At 45.7% G+C, this 22,528-nt stretch overlaps 3 protein-coding genes across 7 annotated transcripts; 1 reads left to right on the forward strand and 2 right to left on the reverse strand.

Annotated features, from left to right (window-relative positions):
* Positions 1-88: 88 nt before the first annotated feature.
* On the reverse strand, positions 89-8,272 carry brpf3a (bromodomain and PHD finger containing, 3a). Of its 5 annotated transcripts, none has more exons than XM_011613974.2 (13): positions 7,663-8,272; positions 5,291-6,810; positions 5,026-5,182; positions 4,443-4,574; positions 4,212-4,340; positions 3,823-4,135; positions 3,425-3,742; positions 2,690-3,226; positions 2,559-2,616; positions 2,112-2,191; positions 1,900-1,997; positions 1,595-1,749; positions 89-1,521 (listed from the first exon to the last, which is right to left on the reverse strand). In XM_011613974.2, the coding sequence occupies exons 2-13, from the start codon at positions 6,790-6,792 to the stop codon at positions 1,338-1,340; spliced, it is 3,663 nt and encodes a 1,220-aa protein (XP_011612276.1). In that variant the 5' UTR covers positions 6,793-6,810; positions 7,663-8,272; the 3' UTR covers positions 89-1,337. The 5 variants fall into 5 exon arrangements, with proteins under 5 accessions (XP_011612276.1, XP_011612275.1, XP_029682578.1 ...); XM_011613973.2 differs by having other exon boundaries at positions 2,687-3,226; positions 4,443-4,571; positions 7,663-8,099; XM_011613972.2 differs by having other exon boundaries at positions 90-1,521; positions 2,687-3,226; positions 7,663-8,096.
* A 610-nt stretch (positions 8,273-8,882) lies between these two features.
* On the forward strand, positions 8,883-12,945 carry grik6 (glutamate receptor, ionotropic, kainate 6). Its single transcript, XM_003973391.3, has 9 exons — positions 8,883-9,078; positions 10,026-10,057; positions 10,138-10,317; positions 10,476-10,699; positions 10,857-10,954; positions 11,039-11,256; positions 11,437-11,656; positions 11,735-11,979; positions 12,267-12,945. The coding sequence occupies exons 1-9, from the start codon at positions 9,009-9,011 to the stop codon at positions 12,360-12,362; spliced, it is 1,383 nt and encodes a 460-aa protein (XP_003973440.2). The 5' UTR covers positions 8,883-9,008; the 3' UTR covers positions 12,363-12,945.
* plch2b (phospholipase C, eta 2b) lies at positions 12,937-20,944 on the reverse strand. Its single transcript, XM_029826719.1, has 19 exons — positions 20,826-20,944; positions 20,069-20,215; positions 19,106-19,349; positions 18,756-18,885; positions 18,188-18,358; positions 17,149-17,242; positions 16,868-17,071; positions 16,648-16,768; positions 16,383-16,554; positions 15,844-15,927; positions 15,585-15,682; positions 15,400-15,488; positions 15,125-15,310; positions 14,922-15,029; positions 14,721-14,845; positions 14,556-14,640; positions 14,335-14,481; positions 14,128-14,207; positions 12,937-14,048 (listed from the first exon to the last, which is right to left on the reverse strand). Exons 1-19 carry the CDS (start codon positions 20,935-20,937, stop codon positions 12,954-12,956), a joined length of 3,492 nt encoding a protein of 1,163 aa, XP_029682579.1. The 5' UTR covers positions 20,938-20,944; the 3' UTR covers positions 12,937-12,953.
* Between the last annotated feature and the right edge of the window lie 1,584 nt (positions 20,945-22,528).

Raw genomic sequence — 22,528 nt, forward strand, 5'->3', positions numbered from 1 at the left:
TTGGTCCTGCACCTGCATCATTTTCCCCAGAAACACTCAGAAGTGAGAGCTTGGTAATCCCCGGTCCGGTTCTATTTTCTCTCGCGTTAATACCCTGACCCAAAGTGCAGTCGCTCAGATTATGAACAAAGCGGGGCGTAAACACGCATTTGTTTCAAACAGCATTTATTCTTGTGTGAGAAAATAGTCTCAGGCAGATTCTAGATCTTTCGTGACAGATCCGAAATCTCCTGAGTCGCCCCTGAACCCCGGGAGAACGGTGCGTTTGCAGCCGGCTCTCAGGTCCGGTTCTGCTGTTGGTGAATCCCATCACTATTACAAAGAGCTACTTCCGATCAGACACAAATCTTCTGAATGACAGACTTCTTAAATAACGCTCTCAACTGCCACAAATTATAAATTAAACTCTAAATTTGATTTTTGCATTCTTTAAATTACGTAAGCCAATATAAACATACATTTACATTTTTACAAAACTATACATGTGCACCGTTACTATATATGTATATACTGTACACACACCCCAGTGGTCGCAGTCCTACAAATATTAACGTGGGTTTTCCTGTTTTCTGACCAGTTGTGCTTTTTTTAAATATCATTTCAGCCAGATTTGCAAACAACTGCAACAATATTCAGTGGCTTCAATGTTTTTGGATTAAAAACAATTTCACAATATGGAAAAACAAGTCAAAAATCTTTACAGTCCCACCTGAAGTTTCACGGCTGCACCGACCACTTGCCACTCAGCTGGCAGTGCCAAAAACATCCATATTTCTGTTTATGCTGAATTGATTCGAGCTATGAAACAATTTCACACCATTACCGATGAATCTTGGGAAGCATATCCCCGACACCGGATCCTAAAGACCTGTACGTGCTGCACAACAGAGAAGTTGGGAAAATTGTCTCCCTCGAGGCCCAGAACCGACTCTGTTCTTGCCACCTTGAGAAAACCCACGAATTTCTCTGTTCTTGCCGAGTGACAGAAGGTTGTCAAGTGTGTTTTTGAGTAAACCAACGCTGGTTTAAATGAGGAAAGCCGAAACGTGTTCGTCGCTAGCTGCCAAGTGGGACATTTACACTTCATAAACAATGACATTTCAATGGCAAACACAGGCTGACTGGCTTAAACTCAGACGATCCCTTTAACGGTCAAATATTTACAGTCTTTTACACAAGTCCCGACACATTTTGGCCAAAGATAAATAAAAAAAACAAAAAAAAACTCGATGTGAGCGCAGCAATAGAGCTTGTGCGCGTTTTAAAACTGACAATTCACGTGAGTGCGAATGCTTCTGTGTTCACGCAGACAGCCCGGTTAGGATCAAATCTAAAATTTATATAAAATTGGAGGGAGTGAAGTTGAGATTTCCTCTCACGTGGTTCAAATGCACCATGGCGCGGTCGTACGCCGTGTGCACGGACTTGCGAACGCTGGGTTTCTTCCCCTCCATTAAGCGCAGTTTGTCCACGGTGTCGTCCATCCCCAGTGGAAGCAGCTTGTTCCTGGGGAGCCACTGCCTGGAAAGACGGGAGACAGCCTTCACTAAGGAGCAGGAAGGACGGTTGTTGAGCCTGCCAGTCGGGATCTTACCACGTCCTTTTAGTGTCAAAGAAGAGCACCAAGAAGAGCTTTTCGCCCTCTTCCGTTTCTCTCCACTCTCCCAGTTTGAGCACCTCCACAGGAGGCACTGGAATGGGGATGCCGTTGTGAAGGAGCCCTTCCTGGGGCATGTCTGGGTCAACAATCTGCAACAATAACACACGTCGCTCAAAGACGGCCCAAGCCTTCCGCTTCTGGGTGTGAAATATTTGCATTTTCCCCATGTCAGCTCTGTTGGATGAGCCAAAGTGCTGTAAAATGGCAGCGTGTACGCTGTAGATGAAATAGGTCCTCACCATTGCTGGGTACGACGGATAGCCTCGGCATTTAGCCCAAACTAGGTCCAGAGGCGAGAGCTCAGTTTCACTATCTAAAGACAGAAGTGTAGACTTTCCTGTGAACAGGATATTCCAGTGTAGCCAATTAATTTGTATGTAAAAGCCCAAATTGAGATTTGACTGGAAGCTCATGGTTGGTCTATTTGTTTATTTCGTCGACTCAGACTCACCTGATGCGTCTCCGTTCTCACTGTTGGGAACTTTAGCCAGAGCAGGTTTGCCACGACTTCGTTTTGGGGGAACACTGCAGCTGCGAGGGAAAAGTTGGAGGTGATTTGCTGTCTGCGGACCTTTGTTGAGTAGGGTGAAGCCTTCTTGGGTGTGACGAGTTTTTGCCTTTATATTTTACATTATAAACCGTTTAGCAAACACCTTTTTTACTCGGCCTATCAACACCTTAAAAGAGCGCAGTTGACAGTGTGAGTCAACACTTTTGACACAAGTTGCAACAGAGTAGGCGCAGTTCCTGGTATCTGTCATGAAATAAAGGATGATGGTTCTGCTGACAATGTTAAGCAGAAAAACACAAGAAAAGAAAGTCCATGGGAGGAGCTCCCCAGGTGCAGCTGCTGGAGATCCAACACAGCTTTATACCGAGATCCCAGGAACAAACTTACTTTGTTGCTTGGTCGTCGTCCTCGAGGTCTGTGGAAGTGTGTTTTCCATTTGTCAGGCCTGTAGAAAACAAATAACAGGATGAGTTCTTCAGAGTTCTCTCTGCTGAAGTGACTCCTGCTGTCCTTACCTCCTCCTCCAGGTGGTGAAGAGAGTTTAGTCACTTGATTTTCTGAGCTGTGACTTTTGGACCTCAGGTGGTGCGAGGACGGAGATTCAGGAGAAGAGATGGGAATGGGAGGTAGAGAGATGATGTTGGATGAAGTTAAGCTAGCAGGCGTGCTCTCCAACCCATTCGTTCTGTCCTCACAGGTTTTACCATTTTGCTGTGGTGGGCACCTGTTTTTTGCCATTCTTGCCCCATTTTTAGCTTTCTTAAAGAGGACAGATGTGCGGCGGCCCACTCCAACCAGAGGCAGAGCCGGGGGCGTTCCCAGTGGGGTGACTTCGTGAACGGCCTCCGGCTTCGAGGACGGCGTTTCGCCAACTTCAGCTTCTTCCTCGCCTTGGCTTTTACTTCCACTGCGAGATGACCTCTGACGTTTGTAGGAGCGCCCGGGTGACCTGCGCCCCCCAGTCACGATGCCTAGGATGGGGGGCTCAAGGGGGGCATCGCCGGGCAGTGGTGAGGAAACTGGGCAACTGAGCTCAAGCACTGGTGGAGAGTCCTCTGGACCACAGAAAAGTGATTGCAGGACATCAAATACAGTTAATATAGTGAATATTTAGTGAATATTTATATAAAGGCAGGAATATTAAATGTGTTTCAGATTTAGTTATAAAGAGAGTTTAAGCTCTACACATGAATGATGGCTGATATCACTAAAGGCTTAACAAGTCCTGACTGACAGAATCATAACCGCTTCACCTGTTCCACACTCTGGCACTGCAGTCAAAGGCCCGCTATCGTTTGCCATCTCCTTTTTCTTCTCATCTTCCTTCTCCTGTTCCTCTCCCTCCTCCTTTCCTTTGCTCTCGGCGGTGCCGTTCACAGCCTGAGAGTTGGTCGGCGGATGTTTTAGCTTCTGCCTGAGGGAGTTGATCTCTCTGCGGAGAAGCCGGATGCGTTTGGTTCGGCCACCGCTGGTGCGCATGGACGTAACCATGTCCAGTTTGTCCAGTAAGGCTTTCAGCTGTTCATCAGTAGTTAAGTGCAGTCTGTTGTCAGGGTCCAACACGGAATCAACTGAGGTACGCACAAGAGAAACAGAAAGGTGACTGTGTTTACATTTACTAGGTCACAGTTGGCTTTTATTCTTAACTCACCATCATCCCAGGTACAGTGATAGAAGCCATGTTTGTTGGCAGCATCTGGGAGATGCATGCCCGTGCTGGGGTCCAGGCCGATGCTCTGAAACTGCCTATGGGCCTGACGGAGGATGGCTCCACCCACCTCCCTCAGTTGTAAGGCAGCTTTGTGAAACATTGTGTCCTTGGAGTTGTACTTGAGACAGTTGGAGATCACCAAGTCAAAATCCTTCTCCAGATCAGAGATGGAGCAGTACGCATGTCCCTCAAGTTTGGTGCGCATGGTGGAGAAATCCATGGGCTGGAGGATGAACTCCAGGTAATCTGGGACCTCAAGGAACATACCAATGAGACAAATTAGAATGAGAAAGGCCTCCAGCGATGATCAGAATAAACAATGAACTAACCTCGGATAGATTGACTGGTTGAGAGAAGATTTTTGCGGCATCCTTCTCTTGCAGCTGGTCCAGGGTCGATCGCAGCAGAACCAAAGCAGGGCTCAACTTCAGTTCCAGAGCAGCCTGCTGGATTTTCATCTAGAGCCGTGACCCCGGGAGGAGGGGGGGGATGGTAGCGTATGTGATTAATCAATAACCAGCCATTACTGAGAAGTTAAAGAAGATTCTTCTGGAACTCACCTGTTCTCTCTTTAGCCTCTCTCTCTTGCGGATAAGTTCTACCAAAAGCCGGGCTCTTTCCAGGTCTTGCCTTAATTTCTGCCAGTACCGAAGTTCCTCTCTTGCGGCGCAGAGTTTCTCATCAGGCTCCTTCTGAACACAAAGCACAAAGCAACAGTCTTGCATCTGTACTTAATGCACGTAGAACACCTGAAATTGTTTACTTTTGGAAATGACACAAATATCTATTCACACATATAGTAAATATTGCAATATATAGTGTCAGCCTCTGAAACTGCAGCACAGATGAGCTGTGAGGTTTATGTGAATGTGCCACCACCAAGTGTTAGGCCTGAGCTTATGTTTCAAATTCAGCGTCTGAGAATGAAAACATGGTGTGAAGCGATTTGATTCAGGGACTTGGCTCCCTCAGCGGGTTTTAAAAAAAAATCCTGATTATCTCATCGTGCTCTCCCATACAAATACTGGGACTGGAACTTCCCTCAAACATTTCTACAGGGAAAACATTTCTTAGAAACATCCAACAAGGTCAAGAATAATGGGACCGTTTTAGCACACGGCGTTTCATGAGCTCTGTTCTGACCTGCTCGGCCGTCTTTTGGGCCTGCAGATGAGAATGAAGCCGGCGTATTAAAGGCATCCCGTTTCGAGACTGTCGTTTCAGCAGCCAGTAGTTATGAAGCCTCTGCATGAACTGATTCTTCCTCTGGACCTCAACTCCAGTACAGATTTTGTTCAGCCTTTGAGGAAAAACATGTAATAGTAGAATGTGCGTATCAGTACTGCAACTACCGTTGTGCTGAATTAATAAGGAACATTAAAAATGGGATAATATGGAAATGTCAGACCTGTGGGAGGGGATCTGAGGCACAAGTAGGACAGGCACTGTTGAGCGACGCGTTGATCCGCCAGACCCTTTTGTATTCTTCTTCTTTTGGTTCTTGGTGGCCTTTTTGTTCGGCGACGACGGGGGACTTTGCGTATAGGACCTTTGACCTCGGTTTCCCCTGCCGCCCACCAGCCTCCCCTCCACCGACTCGTCTCCAGACCCATCCCGATGAGAACCTGCTGGAGAATGATGCTCGCAGAAAGCAGTCTTCTTCACTGAGAATGTGGTGCCGTTGACGCCCGTCTCCCGGACTGGATCTATCTTCATGAACAGACCTGCTTTCTGGGCACAGGTCACATGAAAGGCTCTGTAGCAGTTGGCTTTGTGGCACTGGATCGACGCTCCTCTGCCCTTCTGCTTGCACAGGTAGCAGGTCAGCTTCCACCGAGCAGGAGGGATGTTTTTGATCCCTTCCACTGGCTCTAAAAACACTGTGTTCGCAAAGCACACCTCGGGTATCCATATGGCACAGACAACGTGAGCCCAACGTCCATCGCTTGTCTGTTTGAAGGCACCTCCTCGGTTGGGACAGAGCACACAGTCTACGGGACGAGAGGGGGACTGGAGGCAGCAGCGGCACAGCCACTGACCCTCGGGTACGTAGGGCACTCCGTAACACTCCTGGTGGACGGCCAGATTGCAGATGTCGCAGAACAGAATGACGTTACTGTTGAGACATTCGTCATCGAGGCAGACGCAGCAGAACGCGTCTTCATCCACGGCGCTGTGGGACAGCGCCTGGCTGCGTGATTCCAGGATAGATTCTCTTTCGAGACGGTCGATCAGTAGCTCAAAAGTGTCAGGAGAGACAGAGGCGTGGCCATCAGAGACTCTTTTCTGGTTCACCATCTCCAACCAGGCCAGGTCCTCCTCGTCCATGTCGTACTCTGCCACAGTGTCCTGTTCTTCCAAAGACTTTTCTATGTAGCAATAGTAGGCTGCCGGGAGAGGAGCCACCGCCGAGGGGCAGACGCTACCCAACACACGAAAGGTGGGCTCAGGCAGAGGGCCCTGGATGGACGGGTGCTGGAAGGAATTACTAGCTCCTGTGTGCTGCTCTGAGCCAGGCTGCTGGTTTTGGTGAGCGGCATTTTTAGCAGTCTTTCTGCTTTTACTGTTTGGCTTCTTCCAAATTCTGCTTTTATTCTGCGTTTGTTCAGTGTTCTCCTTGTTACTGTTACACTCAGCAATGTCCTGGGCCATCATTTCATCCTCAGTGACGACTGGCAGACAATCGGTGATGTTAATGCGATGAAGTCTCCCATCTAGCTCCACTTCCACGATTTTCTGTGCCTGTGCGTATGTCAGCATCTCCCTGGATGGAGAGAGCTGTAGTCTGTAGGGCGAGGGGTGCCGCAGCTGCCCTGATCCCCTGCCCCTTCCTCTCCCTCTGCCTCGACCCCTACCCATACTGAGTCCTTTAAAAACAGTGTCACATTCCCACCTCCTCACCGTCCGCATGGGAGAGTACACGACTCCCTAAATAGATTTTTTTTTAAAAATAAAAAAAAACACCAAATGAATAGGATGAGCAACACATTTACAACATATTCTAATATTCATAGTGTAATAATTTGAAAGATTGTTTATTGTTCATCATTTGAAGACCACTTTATTCCTATTAGTAAACCAAAGTGGGCTGGTTTGTTCAAAGAGAGAGAGATACCCCAAGTTTTTTGAAATTAGGAATGATCGCCTGCAGAATTCTGGAAATGTTACATGGTTTGTTTCTCTGCTGATCAGGAAAAGAGGTCAAATATGGTGGCGTTGTCATGAAAACAGCATAACATGTTACCTCATATACTCCAGCTACATAAACACTAACTTGCGTCGTTTTACTTGCTTACACTTCGGCCACCTCCCCATTGGACCAATCAGGGGTCGGGGGCGTTGCGAGAGTTCTCATCACCCAATCAAAGGCAAGGATTCAGATTTTTTTTCTCCCTGTTGCTGTGGGTAGTTCGGTTGAAGAGCGATAAATACCAACCTGAGCACCTAACGTCTGTCAGCCATTTTAAACGTACAACAGTAGAGGCAACATTTGGTCAGCGAGTTGATTAGCAGCCCAATTATTCATACAAACAGCAACTCATAATCAGATGCATCGTTTGATGCACCGTGCCTACAATAATGAGTTACTTGCATGCATTTAGATAGCGATACTACAAACGTGATGTTTCGGTTATTGTTTTTTCTGCTTCAGACCCCTCCAGAAATCATTTTGCTAACGTTATAATGTTACTCTGTGACAGCACACACCGAACTAGTTTAGCAATTTCTCGGGTTTCCTATACATCGCTAAAAATAAAAAGCCACATTAGAGTGGTTTACCTTGTGAAAATGTCCTCTGCAAAGCGGCTACCCAACAGAACAACTGCACCTAACAGCCGAATGTCAGCCAGTCTACAGCCAAGGCGGACATGCTAGCAGTTAGCTTAGCTAGCCGGCAATTTCAGGGGCGACCGCGTCATCTTCAACATTAAAGTTCTCTTCTGTGACTTCCGACAAGCATACATGTTCGACACGGTTTCATAGCTGATTTTTTAAACCTTTAGAACGACGAGGCGTTGCAATTTATAAACAACAAAATCCAGAAGATATCAAATTAATGCTCCTTGGATGAGGCTAAATATTCAGTCAAGATGGCTTGAAAAAATACGCCCCTTTGGAAAAAACCTTAACAGCCAATGGGAGGACGCTGTGCCTCATCGCATGCAAGGCGCACCGTTTTCTGATTGGTCAGTGCCCCTAATCGTATTCACCGCACTCAGTCTGCAGGTTACATCTGATGAGAGCGATGAAAAAAACAATCAGTTATGTCTTTACGCGCCTTAAAGCTTTTCACAAATAGAATACAAATCGCGCACCTTAATACGCTCTTAACTCTTAACCTTTTACTTCTATATCTAGTTTTATATTTCAAGATGTTGCTTTGGATGCGTCACCCGGCTCTATAAATTAATTACTATAATTTATTATTTCAGTGCAGACATTTTCGACGAGGGCAGTGCAGTGCTACTTTACTTCAACGCCTCTTATGGTCTGATGTTGACAAACTCCATTCCGTTTTCATTGAAATAATAATAATTGTAAGAAAAGATGTGTATGTGTGTGTGTGTGTGTTGGGGGGGGGGGGGTGTTCACAGAAAAAAGCTGTCCTTGAAAGAAGATCCTGTTCAATATGAACAGTACCCCGATGATCATTTTTCTATTCAGGTTGCTCTGTGGGAGTGGCCTCAACATTTTTATCAGTCATTCATTGTGGTCTGTTTCAACAACAAAGTGCTGTTATAAACCATCATTGATTCAGCTTAGTACTTACATCTCAACTGTGCAGAATTTCATTTCTATTTATGTTAATGTCTTTATCTGTTACTTTAGTGCATTTGTCTTCAATAAACCTATATGCTCATAAGACATTTTACATTTTGACAAATAAGACAGTGGAAATTTAGAATAGTTTTCATACAAATAAAGAGTTTCTGCCATCCCTTTAGTACACACCCCCTTTTCTCCACCCACAAAGAACCTAACTGGCTGACCCCACATCTCAGAGAAGGCTAATAACCACCCAGCAGTCCCATCTCAGGCTGTGTACTTGTATACTGTATTCCACATTAACACACAAGCTGATCACTGGTGACTTTTTTTTGAGTCAGAGGACACAAATCAGAAGTATGATGATGCAGTTTGGCTTTTTTCTTTTATCCATTGCCTTTTTCTTGGATACAGGAACATGCACTTCAGGTAAGGAACTATTTTTGTCCTCACAGTTCTGCATTTGGCAAGATAAATGATATTTTATGTTAGCAAAAACCTAATCCGTTTAAACCAGGATTTTACGTAGCTCACTACAGATTAATCCAAAATTATGTTGTTGTTCTAATGAAACATTGAAATGTCTTTATAATTATTAATTTCTGCCTTAAATTTGATGATGAATGTGTTGGTCACGCTGCATGTTTAATTCTGTGTGGGTGCAGCTTGTTCTTTTCATTTGATGTCAAATCCGTCATAACTTCTCAGCTGGAGTTTAAAAAACAAAACAAAAAAAAAATCTGTCTTGAGCTTGGATCCGTATCAAACGCCCGCACATCCTGTCCAAAACAGAAAGCACAGAAAGGGTAGCTGACATATTCACTGAGAAAATACAGTAATAAATCAAATGTTGTGGATCAAACAAAAGGCCTGGTTTGGAGAGCAGCCAGCAAATGACAGGAGCTTGAAGAGCTTGTAGACGTGCCATCCTCTGAAAAGGAGGATCTGATGGTCTGTCAGGATCACCCCGCAGTGATGGATCCCCGAGGCCTTGGCCTGAATTGAGTCTTTTGATGCTCTTTGACTGCATTTCCATCTCACAGTGCCTCGGCATTGATACTGTCTGGATTTAAACGCCGAGTTAAACACACTGTGGCGTGTGGACCATCACCGCTCGCTGGGGCACCGGAAACAAGCTGTGACTGAAAGGTCAACACCCCAAAATTCCCTCCAGATGTCCCTGCATGTGTGCAGCTGTTGGCCAAAACACAAAAAAGCTATTTGATTTGGCTAAGTGTGAACAACGCACGTGGTAAAACAGCATTTTGCTGGAATATAAAACAAAAATGGTCTTTTTTTTTTCTTAATATGTGTTTGTGTTGTGTTGGAAATATAAAATACAAATGTACTGACATCTTCTTGTATTCCTCCCCCAGTGCCATCAGAGCTAAGAATCACAACAATAAAGGTAACATATGGTCTGTAATTTCACGCATCTGTTCAAACACTGATTTTGAATATTGAATATTTTTCTAAATATTTGTATAGCAAGAGCCGTATACGGTTTCAAAAGGCTCACAGCTGGAAGGATTTTGCATGGACCTGCTGTCTGAAGTCAGCAAAAAATTGGGTTTCAAATACCAAGTGCAGCTGGTGAAGGATGGTTCGTACGGTCGACAGGATGAGAGTGGGAAGTGGAATGGAATGATTGGAGAGGTGATGAGAGGCGTAAGTACAAGAAAGCCGATATTTGGAGAGCGGAACATTGCTGTGACTATGACTGCAGCTTGCATGTGTGACTCATGGTTGATCCAGAGATGGATGTGGCTTGGAGAATATGTGCACAAGTGTCGAGGCGAGATAAGTCTTTCATTTATTCCATACAGGAAGCAGATCTGGCGATTGCCCCCCTGACCCTCACGGCATCCCGAGAGAGAGTGGTGGCGATGACCACACCCTTCATGCAGACGGGCATTAGCATCCTGCTGAGGAGGGACATCTCGGAGGAAACCGGTTTCTTTGATTTTCTGTCCCCCTTCACAGCCCAGACTTGGGTTGGCATCCTGGCCGCGTACCTGGGCACCGCCGCTTGCATCTTTGTGGTTACGAGGTTTGTGGTGACTGAGCTATAATTACCCCTTTAATTCCGACGCTCACTGAGCTGCCAAGGATTTCACACTCGCTGAAGGCAATCTTTCCATTTCTGCCAGGCCGTCGTATTTATTCACATGTGAAAAAAAATCTGTTTTTTCTTTATCCAAACGTAGACTCAGCCCATGCGAATGGAGCCAACCTCAGACTGAGCAGAACACGTTCAGCTTCCTGCACAGCCTCTGGTACACAGCTGGAGCTCTGACTCTACAAGGTAAACAGCATCCCAGCAAACACAGAAAAGCCCATGGGGCTAAAATGTTTTGCTGATTTGCAATTTATTTTTGCGTGATATCAGGTGCTGGTCCTCACCCCAAAGCTCTGTCAGGACGCGTCATCTGCTGCACGTGGTGGTTTTTTAGCATAGTCCTCCTGGCTTGTTATTTCTCCAACCTCAGATCCTCTAAGACCTCTGAGTCCACTCAGCTGAAGGTGAAAGGTTTCGATGATCTGGCCAATCAGAATGTGATTGAGTACGGCTGCTTGGCGGGCTCCTCCACCCTCGCATTCTTCAAGGTACTGACAGTGTGGGCTTTGCTCACAGGGGGAAAAATTTCTGAGGCCCAGTTTTCAGGGGTTCTTAATTAGGCTGTAATTAAGCAAAGCTGGATTTTACTTTGTTTCAAAGTTTAAAGAAAGCTGATCTTTACAGTTGATGTCACACCCATCTTTAGAATTGTTTTCCCCTCTCTCCAGAACTCCAACGACCCCCTGTACCGCAGAATCTATGAACACATGGAGAGAACAAAGAGTTTTGTGTCTTCCATGGACGAAGGCGTCCGACGTGCAAAAGAAGGGAACTATGCCTTCATCGGAGAGTCAGTCTCTTTGGACTTAGCAGTAGCACGTCACTGTGAATTGGTCCGAGCGCATGAAGTCATCGGCATGAGGGGGTACAGCATCGCTACCGCTATCGGTGAGGCCGTTCAGTTAAAGGATGGTTCTGTTTTACAAGAACTCATATGCCTAAATTGAACTCTTCTGCTTACTCAAGACTCACCCTTAATCAAGAGCCTCAACATCGCGATCCTACAGCTGAACGAGGCAGGTGAGCTTTCCTACCTGAGGAGCAAGTGGTGGGCCAGCAGCTGCCTTGTGGAGGGTGCCCAGTCTTCGGCTGCGCAGCCGCACAGCCTCAAGGGAATGTTTCTGGTTCTGTCCATTGGCCTGGGTCTGGGAGCAGCAGTGGCCGTTCTGGAGCTCCTCTCCAAGAGCCGCAGGAGTGCAGCTGAACATAAGGTGTCGTTAAGTTGCTCAACCCTGGTTCTCTAATCAAATAGTGAGGTATTACAGCCTACGAGAAAGCGCTCATATCGCTTTCTTCATGATAAGCGTCATCACTGACACATCAGACTGCAAACCATCTGCGCCCCTCATGAATGTGAAAACACTTGCAGCCACGTGACCCTCTGGTGGGTTTCTGTGCACTTATGCAACACACAGTAGTCATGCGAGCCTGTTCCTTTAAATTCACGAGTACATTTGGGACCTGAATTGATCTTTGTGGATCTTTGTCCTTCCTACAGAAACCGTGCTGCACTGTGCTGAGTGAGGAACTGAGTCGACGCCTGAAGCCCAACACTGCAAACACTCACAATGACAATGAAAACGAAAAAGCATAAAGTCCTTCATATGGGAGAAAACCTATTACTTAGTTGGGGCGTAGTTTTTTTCTTATCCTTGTCAATGTTAGCTTCAGTTCAACTCATAATTTGTCCTTGTCCATTATTGAAAACTTACCCTATATTTCACTCGTAGGACGGTAAAAGGAATTCAATTCAAACACAAAAAAATGTCTTTTATAAAAGGACACATTGAACTTTAAATGTGGACACTAGCAAGAAAAAACAGACAATAAACATATAAAAATTATTTACACTAAGCTATTAACAACACTTGTACTTCTATATAGTTTACATTTTCTGACTAAGGGCCACGCTGTTTTATTCAGTTGGCAATGGTGTCAGGTTAGGTCTGCAGCTTTCTTTGCATAAAAACTGTGATTGTAAACATTATGGCTGTGGGCCTAAGAATGACACACATGCCAACAGTTTCTCTTTGTGGTGTTGTCCTGTTTATCTAGAAATGAAATTGTTGTGTCAGTGGCCCTCGGCGTCCTTCCAGATCTTGTTTTGTGTTTAATTTTCGGTGGTCCGCCTTTAATCTGAAAAAAAATGGTAATGAATAAAACCTTTTAACTCTTCAGCCCGCGGCTATTTATTTTCCTCCTGCAGATGTGAATCACCCGACTCGCCGTTTAAAAAGAAAAGGGGTGATTTGCAGCGTATCTCTCTCAACCTCTGGTCAAACAGGGCCTTCATCTCCCGCTGCAGTGTACCCTCGCGCTGCTCTGCCCCATCTTGCCCACTGGAGGGGGCGAACTCCTGGCTGTCGGTGCTAACGTTACTGCTGCTGGATGTGCTGTCAGACAGACAGAGACCGTTGGGGATGGGCTTCACCTGACTGCCTGAGCTGCCGTGGCGTAGCGAACCTTGTGTCTGCAGGCGGGAAACGTGCCTACGGAGCGCCGTCGGGGTCTGAGCAATGCTTGTCTGCTTTCGAGGGCAACTGTGGGATCGGACCTTTGTTCGTACAGGTGTGGAAGGCAGCGGGTGAACTGGAGTCCCTAAGGTCCGTCTCACCCTGGCAGGGGATGATGGGGGGATGAGTGGAGGGGACTTGTCTTCAGGCTGGATTTGAGGATGTGGCACAGGCTGAGGCTGGGGGACAGGGTCGGTCTCAACCTCTGGTTGTGTGGCTCTCATTTGGGGTTCTTCCTGACATTGTTCAGGCCGTTCGGGCTCATGTGTCCGATCTGTCTCCTGCTCAGCACATGTTAACGAAGCTGAATCATTGTGTTCATTCTCAAACTCCTCTTGGATAGCATTTTGGCTTCCTGGAGCGGGGACGTTTATACAGGAGGTCTGGGGAGGGGAGTCAAAGTCAAAGGAATCATCTTTCATAGAGGGAGAAGAGCCCATGTGGTGGGAATCGGTAGACGACATCCGGCTGAAGATCCCTCTCCTTGTCTCCGGTGGTTCATGGATTTTAACCCTGTGAGCCCGCCTGACCGGCTCGCTCATGGCTCCCTTAAGAGCAGCAGCCTTAGCTACAGGCCAAAACATCTCCCCATTCCTGCTGTCCTGAGACATAGTGTCCAGATCCTTTCGGAAGCCGACACCACGTCCATCCTCTGATGACAGGACAGAGAAGTCTACAGAAGGCTGCTTCTGGTGGCTCTTTAAGTGTTTTTGGGCTGCTTTTTGAATGTGTTTCCTTGCCACTTGAACAGCATTTCCAGGCTTGATCTGTTTTTGAGCAGCAAAAGGGTGAAATTCCACATGAATGGGAAATTTAGATGTGTGACGATTTTATAGGGTCTCTTACCTTTCCTGATAGATCAATGATGGCAATATGAAGAAAGATGGATGATGTCGCCATTCCTTCCAGGTACACGTGCCTGTAACCTTTGGTGCAAAAAAATCTTATTCTTAGTCATACTACAGGAATGAGGTGAATCTTATTTGTGTTGTTTAATAAATGTGTAATCAGTGTGACCGTTCAAACACTAATTCATCTGTTTATCTTATCTACCTGGCATCATACTGGTCAAGGCAATTGTCCTCTGTCCGATGAAATCTCGTCCAATTGGATCGTGATCCCACACTTGAAAACGCACCAGCGCGACCTCTGGCATTTGAATGTTGAAGACAAGAGTCTCCTCCCACATTGGATTGAATCCTAAATGGCACCGTAAACGTTACAAACAATCCACTCTGTTATTAGAGATAATTGCAATGTGCACGTGCAGGCACCATTGTCGTCCACCACCCTGGTTTGTTGTTTGGAACAGTCCAATGGGAGACCAATGATCTCAACCTCCACAAAAGGGTCGATGATCTGGAAGTGAAGAAGCAACAAAAAAGGGTTATAGTGATGGTTTGCCGTATCAGATGCTACCTGTTGTGTGCAAGGCACACCTCTCCTCTGTCACCCAACATGGAGTCTTTGGGCTTTGGAAGCTGTTGTCCACTGATGATCTTTAACACTAACTGAGTCTTTCTGCGTCCTGGGAGAGGATCCTCCAAGGTGGGGTTAAAGGCACCTGAGAATACCAGAGAACATGCCTAAAAACTCATAAATAATGAGCTTCTAGTCACAGTGCACGGATGTATATTTACCTTTACGCATGTACTTGGGCTTCAGAATATATCCACAGTTACCATTGGCTGAGAACTTTGCTGTGTTCAATTCCAGCATTCGACCTTCTGTCTGATAATTCAATGCCACTAGAACAAAAAAAACAACAACAAAAAAACAGCCCGCATCAAGGTAAAGCTGCTACAGTCCTAAACATTGTGACAGTCTCCATGTGCACTCTTACCCATGTGACATCCTGTATTCCAGTATGGCTGTGGGTTAAAGTTGCTGGAGTCCACTCTGTAGTTTGACGGATAGACCCTCAGAAGCTGCCGCTGATTGAAGCGGACCAAGTGATCCGGTTTTAGCTGAAGAATCTGATTCATGACGGTCTCGTTGAGGGACGACACCTGCCAACTGTTTGTAAATGCTGAGGAGGAACAAAAAAACACCGAAACACATCAGAATTTCTCTCAAAAAACATCAGAGCAGGTCTGATGTGCCCACTGCAGTGTTTACCTTGTGTTTCTATGTCGTGCACGCGCACAGACTTGGTGTATATGACCAGGTCAGACAGCGCTCTTGATAACCTCATTGTTTTTCTCTTCCTGAAGGGGGCGTTATTGATAAGCACTATTAGTATAACAGCTGAATTTACAGGTAACAAAATGATTAAATCTACATGATTCCATGATTAACCTTACTTTGGATGGTAAACAATTTCCGTCCTCTCTCTGCTGCTGCTGCAGTTTGACTCGCCATCGGACATTGCCTTATTTTTAACTTGAACTCTCTTTTTCCTCTAGAAAAGCAAACAAGCAAGCTCTATAACCATTAATATATGGGCATACAACCCTATGCTAAATACCCCCCTCCCAAATAAAAATTGTCAGATTCAAGCAGAATATAATCAATATGCCAACATAGTGACAAAACATCTGTAGAAAAAAGCCTCAGCGCCACCTTTCTCTTGAAGCTCCTCATGATGGATCTGCCAAGTCGCCTCTTCTTTTTTGTTGAGCCGGCAAGGGGAACACTGTTTCCATCCTAGAACAATAAAAAAATGTCAATCAATCAATCAATCAATCAATCAATCAATCAATCAATCAATCAATCAATCAACCAACCAACCAACCAACCAACCAACCAACCAACCAACCAACCAACCAACCTACCTACCTACCTACCTACCTACCTACCTACCTACCTACCTACCTACCTACCTACCTACCTACCTACCTATCTATCTATCTATCTATCTATCTATCTATCTATCTATCTATCTATCTATCTATCTATCTATCTGGTTAAATTGCCTGTTGGTCATCATCCTCAGCTTCCTCCTCCTCCTCGTCCCCAGTGTCTTCATCAGAAACATCACCTTCTTCAGCATCGGGATCGATGTTTGCTGGCAGTTTTTTGCCCTGGAAAAATGATTGATGACTCCTGTTTTTTTTTGTTTTTTTTTTAAATACATTGTGTGTGGCTACAGACGGCCTCACTTTGATTAAAACTTTTCCTTTCAGGATCTCTGGGGAGGGCAGCTTCTTGCAGTCGTTTGAGATGACGACGGAGAGATCCAGTTTATCCTGTAGCACCTCTTTCAGGTACTCGGCCATCTTTTTCTGCTGAGGCACGCTGCAGTGGTTCTCTATGGATAAGATCACCGGGTACCTGCGGTGGGATGAAAGCATCCACGTTTGCGCTCGTTTGAGCCATATTTTCTGTGAACGCTGCGCAAATGTGTCACAAACGAGAGGCTCTTACTGTGATTTGGTGAAGGCATACTTGTCAATTGTTTCAATGACATCTTTGAAGAGAATTTTGGATGTCAGTGTGTAGCCGTGGTGAATGATGGGCTCCCCGTCAGGCCCATCCCAGCAGTCCACTGAGTGTGCAGAGAGAAAGAACAACAGTGACTCACCTGCGCTCAATGTCGTGAAACGTCAGTCGGGAGAGTCGAACGTCTGGTTTTGCAGGCTCTCACCTTCCACGCAGCGACAGCCTGCCTGGAGAACGTAGGCGTACATTTCCACCCGAGACTGAGAAAGCAGCTGATCCCCTGACAGGTAGGTGTTGTGGGATGTGGCGATGAAGTAGTTATTCAGAGCCTGAGTCATATCCTGATTCACCTGGTTGTGCTCGGGATTAAAGATATCCCCCGCAGGACTCCTCATGAAGTTTGTGAAGCCTAAACGAGAGTCACGCCAGCTGTGTTTGCCTTTGACTGTTAGAGAAATAAAGACATATGCACGGTTGAGTTCATACCATCAATACCCAGGACCATGTGCTGCAGGTTCTCAGGACACGGCTCAAACTTGGCCACGATGTCCACGAGATGTTCTTTCGTGAGGCCTCGCATCTGTAAAGGAAGCAATAACAGAAATGTCACATGTTGTCCGGTTGAGAATCACTTTCTGTCCTGACATAACTGATGTCTTCGTCATCTGCAAAACATTTTAGGGAGATCGCTGCCATTTCCCTCGCTGTCATCGCCTCTAAATAATGTCTGCAGCGTCCAATATTTCCTCAAAGGACACTGCTGGATTCTCTGTGGTCTGGTGCTCTTGCATATCCAGCTGTCTTAAAAAAAGAAACTATATCTCTGCATTCCAAAATCGGAGCTACTATACTATTTGGCCTGCCAGAAAAAGGTTGAGCGTGTCCCCACACAGATGCATTACGCCAGAAATACCAGAACATCTCACTGCTTCCAAACCAACATTGTAGTTTGCAAACCAGCATGTTCCAGGCCTATTCTGACCTGCAATCATCTCAACAGTGGAACATTTGCAGCAAAGATGGAGCTGAAAGGACACAGCTTCGCCGCAGCTACGCGGCAGATATGACAATTTTGTGTCGGCGATTCCAACAGAACTGCGACCCGAGTCCACTCCCGGCTGGGACAATCTGGATTGTTTTTCAAGAGCAGCTGCATTTAAAATTGAAATAACATGATTTGAAACTCAGTAATCCCCTGAAGTCCGTATCAGGGACATGTTCTTTCCAAAAGTGCAGACTCTGGGTGGGGTGTGCAGACCTACACATTCCTGATTCGTTGCGTACTCCTTCTCCGACCAGCTTGGTTTTAATTGATTGAACAGAAATGAAGATGAAGCCAAGGCTTAAAACAAAAACTAGCTGCCTCATATTAAAAGAGAAGAATATTTCACCCTTTGATAGGTTTCTATACAAAAAGACTGAGGAAAACGTGGTTTTCTCTTCCCTCAATCCTTTTTCCTTAAAAACATGGTCCAGATGGTGAGATATGCCACCCAAATATCCCCAGTGACAGTTGTGTTTGCACCTTCTGCTCATTTTCCAGAAAGCGCGCGAGGTCGTGAAGATCCATGACTTCCTTCTGATTGCTGTAGGAGATCATTATCAGGTAGAGGTCTCTGCGCGTGGAAATCATCTTGTAGAACGAGCAGAATTCTTCGAAGCCCAGAGAGCCCTGGTTCTCATCTGTATCTGCATCCTGGAGATAACGAGAAAACGACTTTAGGGGCAGGATACGGGCCTGGCCCTCTTAAGCATGTATGATTTCAGATACCACAGGCCCATGTGAGGGATGTATCTCTGGCAACATCAAATATGATGGAGGGAGGAACAGAGAGCTTCTGAACAACATTACAGTGCTTTTAAAGCCATCTGTTCAGCTGTGGCCTGGGTTGACTCCACATGCCTTTATCACACTTAAAACATGGCATCATCCATCGAACATGACCGTCGGCAAATTAAGTCCACGTAGAACTATCAGCCAGACTGTGCCGAGACGACGTTTTCGAGTTTGAAGGCCCTGATTGTGTGAAGGTTGCCCACAGAAGTGGATCGTGCATATTTAATCTGTGGTAACCTGTGGCTTCCAGTCTTACTTGGAACATCTGCCTGACTTTCTGCTTGGGCAAGTTGACGTTGAGTTTGTGGAGCAGCTGGTGAACCTCCCCGATGCTCAAGGTGCCGTCTCCGTTTTTGTCAGCCTCAGAGAACGTCTGCTGCAACCATGTGACGCTGCAGTTAAGGCGGAACACGCTCCCTGTGCGCTGATATGTTACAGACAGAGTTGGCATGAACAATGATCTGGTGCCACAGACGACGCCAGAGGTTCCTCTGTCCGTGTTCTGCTTGGACGAAAACTCCTTTAATCTCATAACAGGGACTGAAACACGATCGGCTCAATATGTTTTTTAATGTGTTCGTGCAACAGAGGCTGGATAAAGGATATTGATCGCGCGTGCGTTGCCTGCGGGCCAAACTGTCTTCATCGCTGATCCCGGCCATGAGGTATTTCAGACCAGTGACCCAGGTTCGGGCTTCTTCCGCATTGGTGGTGACCAGGTCCAGAGACTTCACCCGCTCTCCGTGGTAAATACTGAAGCAGCAGTTGGGGTCAAAGCGGTTGTCGGCGTAGCGCCGGAACATCTCTGACTTCTTCCCCTCGCAGACTTCTTGGATGGAATCAATAGTTACTGGAAGATGATAATGAAAGGAAACGAGAACCCATCAGAGACGAGCACGGCTTTTCTTTGGCCGTAGGAGATTCAGTTATCTACAGCATCTCTCAAATGTGTCTCACAATCATCTTTATACGATCTTTAACTACATTAATAAAGATTCTGTCCTTTAAAAAAAAGAAATCACAGTTTCCTGAAATTATATTGTTATTTTATATTAGCTCATCATAAAACTAGTCACATCCAATACAGCTGAAAGTTAGAAACATTATTAAATCATTAAACTCTGACATTGATTTTTTTATTTCATTATTCAATGATCAACTGCAGATCTAACAGTTTTGGGAACTTAAAGTCATTGTGGTGGTCACAGATGGTCACATGACAATGTGGAACTGGCTGGGGGACCTGCCAGATATTTCACTTATATGGATGATTTTGGTTTTGAAAATGAATATATAGTCAGTGTACAAGCCTTTAAATAACAACAGATCTTTTTTTTTTTATTGTAACTTCACTGCTTAGCTTCAGACGTTTCCCATTTCACACATTCAAGAAGTGTTGGTGAAGGGAGAACAACCTTACAGAGTATTTATAGTCAAGCTTAAGTTATTATAGCTGAACTACTGAATTCAGCAGGTCCAGAGTGTAAATTGAGGTTATTCCAGTAAAACACTCATTCTTGTCCTGATATAATTGAGCAACCCCTCAAAACATCTATGCTGATAACTCACTTTTGGCCTTGTCCTGTTTCTTGGAGGGTCGCCACCTGATGCAGGACTTGTGCTCGTCCAGGTAGAAGAACCTGATGAGGCCGTTCTTCTTTCCTTTCAGTTTGGACATCTGAGTGCCCGTCTGCATGGTGTACATGCACCTCTCCACTGCAGGAATACACACGCTCACATGCTCAAGTGCTTCCGGTGCACTTTTATCATGTGTAGGTGAAACAAATGTGCAAAACTTAAAGAATCTTTTCAAACGATGTCACATACTCGCAATGGTCCGACTGATTTGAGCATGCAGGATATTTCCTGCAACCTTTAAACGTGTGCCGGAGCAGATGAAACCCTTTTGTGCTCGTGTTTTGATGAATTAGCAGCGCTGTTTGTGCTGAGATCAGGCAACCTTTGTTTGTAATCTCAAGCTCAGATACATGTGACGCAAATTTGGCACATAGGTAGGCTAATCCCAGGGATTGTCTGCTCTCCATATGCCCATTATCCACTCACAGGCCTAAGTGCAACTCCCCTGCGGTGAAAACGTATGCAAGAGGGAAAATGTGGACGCTAACGTGTCAGATCTGCATGCAGAGGCCTTAAATTCTGCATGTGAAGTCAATCTGAGCTTTACGTGGAAAAGACAGATTTGGAAGCTGTAACAGATTATGTTCTGTCAAGTCACCTGATGCCACCTCAGCGGCTTACGTGCTTTCAAAGAAACGTGCGTGATGTGTTTGTGAAGGTTCCGATTTGAGTCACGAGTGAATCTTACCCATCTGACCCAGCCTCCATTTTGGCTGTGCGACCACGCTGCCGCCAATCCAGAAAAACTCCTCTGCCAGTCTGGACACGGAGGCTTTGTGCCACAGTTTCGGAGAGCTCATAATGGAAGGACAAGGAGAGTTCAAAGGACTGGAGCCTTGTCTCACCTGAGGACAGGTGCCTTTAGCCAGGGAAGGAGAGAACTTTCCGCCTGAAAGAGATCCTAAGGACTGAAAGTTGGTGTTTTTGGGCACCAGTGGGCTGCCACTCAGCCCTGGAGACAGAGGTGCCATTCCTGGGGTGCTGTTCATCCCTGAAGTGTTGACTGGAGCTCAACCCTCCTGTCCCGGTCACATCACACGAACCCACCTCTCTGCTGGGCGTCCTCTCACGCAGATTCTATCCTCCTCTTCCACTTGTAGTCATCCCCCGAGGGAGCTGGTAATGATATTTCCATCGTGAATCTTCATTCCTCCTCATCTTCTGCCCCGTGACTCAGTGCAGCAGCCAGAAATTCCTCGATATTTTAGGGTTTTTTTGCCCCCGTGAGACGCCGCGTAAGAGTGCGCAACATGTGTCAGTCACTAAATCTTCTGTAATCCCGGAGCGAGGCTTCAGCCTTGCTTTAATGGAGGGATTTTCACGCAGCCCGTAAGCCTCCAAGGCTGCACGGTGGGGCGGGAAGGTACAAACATTCATTTGGCTCCACTTAGTGTGCCCTGATCAATACAAGTATTATCATAACAGCTTTTAGACTGCTTTTGGCATGAGATGCAACCCAGAGTGAGTTTAAATTAGAGTCATAATAGTCCAACTGTAGTTTCAAGTGCATGTTGATCAAATATGGACCTACAGTATGTTCACAACACATGCAAATTAGCATATAAAGCTGATCGATCAAGGCGAGTAGTGTAGTTTAGACTTCAAACACATGCAGCAGCATTAAGTGCAGATGTTCCAGGTTGTTTAGTGACATCCTGTGAACAATGCTGCGGCATGAAAAGTGTGTGAGGCACTGGAAACAATAAAGTTAATCATGGCTGATTTGATTTGTCCCTGTTTGTTGGATGCACGCCGAGCCCCTGCTGCACGAGGAGCCTTTAGCTTTCGGGCCACTTAGTCCTCATACTTGTGCTCAGCCTGAAAATGTCTGATTTGAAAACCTGCTAATGAACACGAGAGCAGCTTCTCTTTAATATTTGGGGGCACTGGGGGACCCTTGAAGGCAGTGCAGCTTGCAGCGGTGCTATGTGAGGAATCCAATTTTCAGCTTGGAAGCCTGTTTTTCTCCTCTGGAGCCCAACACTCTTCAAGGTGTGACGGTTTGTTACAGTGCCGTTACAGACGCACAACAGCCATCACAGCAGCGGGAACATTATGAAGGTCGACCACAACTAAATCGTGCAGCACAGGTTCTATATCCACACACTTTAGCCCACACTACATTTTTTTATTTATAATTTCTTTCCCCTGCATATGTGACGTTTTATCTGATTAAGAAAAAATAGATTATTTAGCTCTATATTACTTTGAGTAGTTACCATTATATTAAAGTTACCATATAGTTTTATTATTATATATTACTTTTACTTTTTAGCCTCTAAAAGGGCTTTTTATAGCTTATAAATAATATTAATGTCTTCTTGTCCGTTTGACCCTTCTAGGCTTCTGTAGAATCACAGTGCCGCAAAGTTCTTGCACCGGCGTCAGTAA

The sequence above is a fragment of the Takifugu rubripes genome, chromosome 19, assembly GCF_901000725.2.
Source record: "Takifugu rubripes chromosome 19, fTakRub1.2, whole genome shotgun sequence".
In the NCBI taxonomy this organism is placed as follows: Eukaryota; Metazoa; Chordata; class Actinopteri; order Tetraodontiformes; family Tetraodontidae; genus Takifugu; species Takifugu rubripes.